General features: G+C 40.3%; 2 protein-coding genes across 2 annotated transcripts; both read right to left on the reverse strand.

Annotated features, from left to right (window-relative positions):
- Positions 1-1990: 1990 nt before the first annotated feature.
- Positions 1991-4207, reverse strand: LOC101305771. Its single transcript, XM_004302575.1, has 5 exons — positions 4027-4207; positions 3627-3915; positions 3355-3424; positions 3157-3248; positions 1991-2211 (listed from the first exon to the last, which is right to left on the reverse strand). Exons 2-4 carry the CDS (start codon positions 3810-3812, stop codon positions 3199-3201), a joined length of 306 nt encoding a protein of 101 aa, XP_004302623.1. The 5' UTR covers positions 3813-3915; positions 4027-4207; the 3' UTR covers positions 1991-2211; positions 3157-3198.
- Positions 4191-6405, reverse strand: LOC101302285 (putative pentatricopeptide repeat-containing protein At3g08820-like). Its single transcript, XM_004305045.1, has one exon. It carries the CDS (start codon positions 6403-6405, stop codon positions 4339-4341), a length of 2067 nt encoding a protein of 688 aa, XP_004305093.1. The 3' UTR covers positions 4191-4338.
- Positions 6406-6888: the final 483 nt, after the last annotated feature.

The following is a 6888-nucleotide window of genomic DNA, read 5'->3' on the forward strand; positions in this document are numbered from 1 at the left end:
TGTTGATACCTACATGTAAAGTATTTTCAGTATTATCTATCAATCGGGGATGCAGCTCAAATGGTAGAGCAAAATCGTTTACATTAACCTTTTACCTCTTTAAAACCCAATAACAAAGCTCATAAAGATATTTACCCATGTTGCATCTTCTGTTTCGTACTTGCAAATGGTATAAACAGGTATTATCAAGTAACGTAACTACATCATCAATTCATCAGTTTTGTTTTGCAAGATTCTATGCATAAAAGTGACAGGTTGGAGCTGGCTGGTCTTTAACACATCCGATCCTCTGAATCCTCAATTAGTCAAATATTCAAGGATGTAAACATAAACTTAAAACATGATTAATTTCGTTTTACTCATTCAAACACATTTAACCGATACACAAGGCTTACAAGAGCAACAATTGCATTGCCAAGAGTTCAACCCTAAGTATGTGTCCCGAAGAGCGCGCATTCATAATGCATAGTGCCGGTGAAGAAGATAGAGGAACAATTCTGAGCACATCCTGCAACAAGAAGCAAGAAATTAGATTCGTTTAGCTAAGAAAATCATATATGGTTTAATGAATCAGAGGTCACAAACTGATTGTGTTAGTACATTATGTTAAACGTTGAATGTTAAGATCAATTAACATTGCAATTTTCATTTTCCGTTGAATAATTTACGTACCATGTAAAATGTTTGTGGGATTATTCAACGGAAAATGAAAATTGCAATGTTCAGTCCAAGTTTTTGTGATCACAGACAAACCGTAGAGCTATATTCTTGACTTGTTAGAAAAATGGCAGAAGCAAAGATAGATTCCAGATCTTACGAGAGAATGCTATCTATCTACCACTACCCACAAGAAAGCACACACTTGGAACCAAAAGTAGGTCCGGGAAGGATGGAACACTCGATTACTCGAAGAATGTAATGCGAAATCGTGAAAGATGAAGAAAAGTTATGATCTCTCAACCCTTTTGAAGCTGAAAGAAGGGAGCATATAGCTACATATTTGAGAAGCATCTCCTCCCCCATTTTCCTTCCCCTCTACCACCATTCAAACAAGACACACACACCCTAAACATAGATTGCCCCTTTAATTTGCTGTGTTTTTTCAAACGTATTTATGTCAAGAAGAAATATAGATAAAAGATTAGAACAGAAGGCATAAATAACACAAGGTATTATTTAACCAATGTAATTGGTTCATACAATCAATTTGTAATTGGTTCACACAAATTATTATTATTTTTTTAAATTTTGTCCTGTAATATACATTAACCAAATACCTATGCTGATATAGAGAATCAAATCAGGGTTCAGAACTGATGTACCCTAGCTATCAAGTACAGGTATCCAATCTTGATATCTTTGACTGGAAATTAGTTTGAACTTCAAGGCTGGAATTGCAGCATATCTAGCGCAAGTTCACACTTTCAAGGCTCAAGCCTTGACTGAAACGTTTCAGCTTTGAGTTTGAATTTGTAAAAATCCTTCCTTTGTTATCAAGCTTTGGTGTCTGCAACTATATATGATCTCCACCGTCTCTTATTCTTTCACTACTCTTAGTTATACCCTTAGTTATCTCCTTGCCTGTGATCAGAATCCAGATTCATTTCAATTTTGAAAGTCCTCGACTCCTTTCATCCTGAGAAAGCTACTAGCTGTTGAGTATCCGCCATTACTCTCAATTAGTCTCTTCCCAACACTGTCATCATCTATTACTTGTAGAAATCGCAACGCTGCTCTGCTGGTGCAACCCTTCCACCAACATGACCCCATCTGGAATACTCAAATGGAACAAATATTTTGTTTCACAAAGCCATTGTTCATGGACTGCCTTGATGAAGGACCGTTAAGCTATGATGACAAGTTATGAAGCTTAGGTGCATTCGAGGGAACGGCCTCAAAGATGAACCCACTCTTCAAACCTTATCTGAAATTTCTGAAATTATTCTATACCATTTTCTCCAGCAACAATTTTTAGATTGGACTAGGATAGTTCATACACTTCCTTTATGATTTGGATGGAAGTCACACTTCTACAGCAGGTGAATAATGACACAAAATACTACAGCAGATGAAAGAGCAATCAACAATCATGTTTTTATACGAGAAAATGTTATAATTCCATTGGAGAATTTGGGAAAATGGAGATAAACAGAAGAGCGCAGATCCAGTGCATACTGCAGGTGAAGGAACAGGAACGTTTCAGGGCACATCCTGCAACAAGAAGCAAAAGATTAGATTCAATTAGCTGAACTGGTCAATTACACTACTTTTGTCAATCCTTAACGGGTTTAATGAATAATAGGGCACACTGACTGCCTAACATTATGCCTATGTGGTTTACCTATGTCAAGTCAACCGAAAAAATGAAAATTGCTATGTTGAATCCAAGTTTTTCTGAGCAAACATAGAGTGGCACGAATCCACGAGCGAAAGCGAAATATTCTTTACTTGTTACAAAAATGGCAGAAGCAAAGATAGATTCCAAATCTTACAAGAGAATGCTATTATATCTACCACTACCCACGAGAAAAACAAGCACAAGCTTGAAACCAAAAGCAAGTTAGGGAAGGATGGAACACTGGAAGACAAGCAGGACAGAAGTGAAAATATAGCTACATATTATAAATTAAATCCTTAAAACATATGTTGAGTGGCATCTCCTCCCCGTGCACTGTTCATTTCCTTCCCCTCTACTACCATTTAAACAGGACACACCCTATCAATTGTCCCTTATTCTTTTCCTTCCCTCTATCCATTGCTCAATATTATCTCCCTACCTATCCATCCTGCCACTTTAATATACCTACATAAAGTTAGAGAGGTGACAATTCACCCTTGTAACCTTGACATTTGCACTTCACTAAGAATAACATTCCACTTACCCCAAACCAAAAACAAAATCAATCTGATGAGAAACCGACTATGAACACATATGATTCTGCTGTCTATTTTTGTCGAGTATTATAAGCATATACGTGGGAGACTTGCTACAAGGGACAAAGCCTGGGGATTACACATATTATAGGCTCATAGAGTTTTGAAATCCTTGCTATAATGATACTCAGTATATTGAATATTTCACTTTAAATGGGTGGTATGTTCATAGAAACAGGAAGAAGCAAAACAAGTACAACAAGAGGCAAGATTGGGAAATACTTGGTCAAATTATAATAGGACATGAAGTCTACGTTGGTCCAGCTACGATTCCCCCTTCAATTCATCCGAATCTGAATCACTTGCATTATAACCTACCAAACGATCCAGACAATCAAATCAGAGGCACATTACAGTGGCTACAATAATCAACACAATGAAAAGAAAAAAAAAACAGCAACTGCAAATAGAGAAGTCAACCTGGTGGCTTTTCACAAACTTTCCAAGCCGAAGACCGCGTCCTCGATGCTCTTGTGATCCATACTCTTCCCTGCAATCCCAAAACCCCGAAAAAATCAATACTACAAACACAACCAGACCTAAAATCACAACATAACTACAAAATCTCAATCCAAACTAAACCTTGCAACTTAAGCAAAACAAGATCAAAAAACACATAGATAACAACAATTAGAGCATCAAAACAAGAATCAAATTCAACTCTTAAACAGAAAACCCCGAAAAACTCATACCAAATGGGCATCTCTGGGAACACCATAGCCGCTATAGTACATCTGCCCCACCAAAATCTGCATATTAATATCACCAGCTTTAGCCTCTTTGAGAGTATCCTTGAACCACCGCTTCACGCATTCCGATACAACCTCCTTCAGCGGCGCCTGGCTCTTCTCCTTCTGCGAGCTGCTCGAAGTCTCCATCTCTCTCTCCAACTTCAACCGCTTCGATTTCCGCCCTCTAATTTCCTCTCTCCCCCTCTCACCTCCAACACTCTGCGACGTCGTTTTGGCGAGCTAGTACAGCCTGGCCATGAAAGGAAGCCACTTTCCCATTAGAATTTAATAAAGCAATAAACTTTGAACACAGATTGGAAAAAGCTAGGGTTTTGACTTTTGAGGGTTTGAATTTGCTTACCTTGGGGTTGATATTCTCACTGTAGAGGCTTTTTTGGCGGCTGAGGAAAAAAAAAATTGAAAGAAGAAGAGGAAATTGCTGGGAAAGCTTTGGGAGGAAGAAAGAAGAGAGCAGAGAGCGAAAGATTTTGTCTTGCCTCTTCTGGTCTTCTTCCTATAGACTTTCCTAGACTCTTGTCTCTATTATTTATGGCAAATAGCGGCGTCACTAGATAAAGGCTAGTCATTTACCATCATCAGTGACATAAGGGTTTGGTATTATTACCCACAAGCGTTTTTTTACTGTGGGGTGAACTGGTAGTTTTAAAAAAAATTACCAGTAATCTCTACATGAACATGTACCATCAATGAAGCGATGGAATCTGTTATTGTCTCGAACAATGATCTCTCTGCTTGTGATCTTGGAGATGAGCTTTATGGCCTGGTGGCAGTCGCCGCATACGCGGAGGTTCTTTGAGACTCGGATGGTGTCTTGAGGGGCGGTGGCGATTAGAGCAAATGCAATGGCTAGCTTCTCACTGTGGCAGCCGAGGAAATGCTCCTTCTCCTCCTCTTCTATGTCGAATAACACGAAATCTGTGGTTGGAATGTAACCAGCTGCTTTGAGGTCCTTGGCCAGCTCGTTGAGTTTCGCGTATATCTTGTCGGAGAGCTCGTGGGACTTGTCTCCCACGAGGAATTCATGGACAACCCCGTTTACTTCGATCCAGCTGCAGCCGGGGATTTTCTGGAGTCCTTGCTCATTCATTCTTGATCTAATGTTGGCTGCCTCGTCCCATTTCTGACTTGCAGAGTAAACATTTGAGAGGAGAACATAATGTGCTGAGTTCCATGGTTCCAGCTCAATGAGTTGTTTTAGTGCAAGTTCAGCCAATTGAGTATCCCGATGCAGCCTGCATCCACCTAACAATGCTCCCCAAACAACAGAGTTCGCTTTCATCGACATACTATTAATCAAATCGTAAGCTTCATCCAACAAACCTGCACGGCCAAGAAGATCCACCATACATCCATAATGCTCAATCGTAGGAGTCAAGGAATAGACTCTAGTCATGCTATTGAAATAGCTACGACCTTCATCAACCAGACCAGCATGACAACATCCACAAAGCAATCCCATGAAAGTGTTCCCAGTAGCTCTAACTCCATATTTCTCAACTTGTCCAAATAGCCCGAACACAGCTTTGACATGTCCGTTCATAGCTAATCCCGACATAGCTGCATTCCAAACCACATGATCTTTCTTCTTCATCCCTTTAAAGACTTCCCAAGCTTGGACGATGCTCCCACATTTCGCATACATGTCGATCAAAGCTGTACCAAGAACAGGGTTATTAAAAATCTCATTCCTGTCCACCAAATTGCTAGCCCACTCCCCTAGCCCTAGAGCTCCTAATCTAGCACAAGCAGAAAGCACCCCAACCATAGCATAACAATCCGGTTTCAAATTCTCCTTCTGCATTTGAAAGAAGAGATCTACCGCTTCTTTAGGAAGCCCATTCAATGCATACCCCTGAATCATACTACTCCAAACAACTACATCCTTCTCAGCTATTCCATCAAATACAAAACGCGCTTTCTCCATGTTACCACACTTGGCATACAAATCAACCAAAGAAGTAGCCACAAACACATTCCTCGCCATCCCAATCTCCGTAATGTAATCATCTATCCACTCCCCACTCCGTAAATCCCCCAACTGACTACACGCGGATATAGCCCGTACAAGGCTAAGACTATCAGGCCTCAAACCCATCTCCAACAACCTCAAAAACGCATCAATAGCTTCCCTAAACTTCCCAGCTCCAATGTATCCAGAAACAATAGCAGTCCAAGACACCACACTCTTCTCAGGCAAATCATCAAACACCTTATGCGCATGCTCCATATACCCACATTTCGCATACAAGCAGAGCAAACTAGTTTTCACATACACATCAAAGTCAAAACCCGTCTTCACAACAAGCGTATGAACACTCAACCCTATTTGCAAGTCCAAACGCCTCGCGCACGCCTTCAAAACAAAAGGGAATGTATAGCTGTCCGGGAACAGCCCCTCGGTCCGCATTGAACCGTATAATCTGATTGCATCTTCCCAACATTCGTGCGAAACCAATCCGCGGATAATGGTGTTGAATAGATAAACGTTGGGCTCTGCGGTGCGGTGAAAGACAAGAAGGGCGTAGTTGGTCTGCCGGAAATCGAAGGCGGAGCGCAGGAGCAAGGTGAGGAGGTGGTTGTCTTGGTCGAGGCCGAGGCGGAGGAGACGAGCGTGGGCATGCTTGAGCTGCTTGAAGGAGGTGAAGCCTTCAATAAGGCGGTGCTTGGTCTCCAAAGCCTTGGAGATTGCAAGGCAGGCTCTGCTGCCCAAGGCAGTCATCACCTGTGTTTTCAGAAATGTTCAGCAAATTTAGATGCAACGGTCGAGACCCTCGATACCATCCTCTGTTCATTTTGCCCTGTTTTATGTTTTTTTTTTTTAATCAAATGGGTTCTCATTCATACTTACAAACGGTACGAATTATACAGTTAAGAGTTAGAGCATCTCCAGCAGTATTGTTAAATTATTTTTTCTTTTAAATTTGTCAACTTTTAGGATGAATAAGGGCTCCAGCAGAATGCTTAAAAAATTACTAAATCCTAACATTGTTAAACTAAATTGACAAATTTATCAATCTAGATATAAATTGGTAAAGAGTAACATATGTTTTCTCTCCATTTTTTATCTACGTGTAAGTTTATGATTCATTAAAAATATTACTTAACTTACACTTAGCAATTACTGCTGGAGCACAATTGTTATTTCAATTGTTAAATATCTTAACTAGAGGTGGCAAACGGGCTGTTAAGCACGGGCACGGCA

The sequence above is a fragment of the Fragaria vesca genome, linkage group LG6, assembly GCF_000184155.1.
Source record: "Fragaria vesca subsp. vesca linkage group LG6, FraVesHawaii_1.0, whole genome shotgun sequence".
Lineage (NCBI taxonomy): Eukaryota > Viridiplantae > Streptophyta > Magnoliopsida > Rosales > Rosaceae > Fragaria > Fragaria vesca.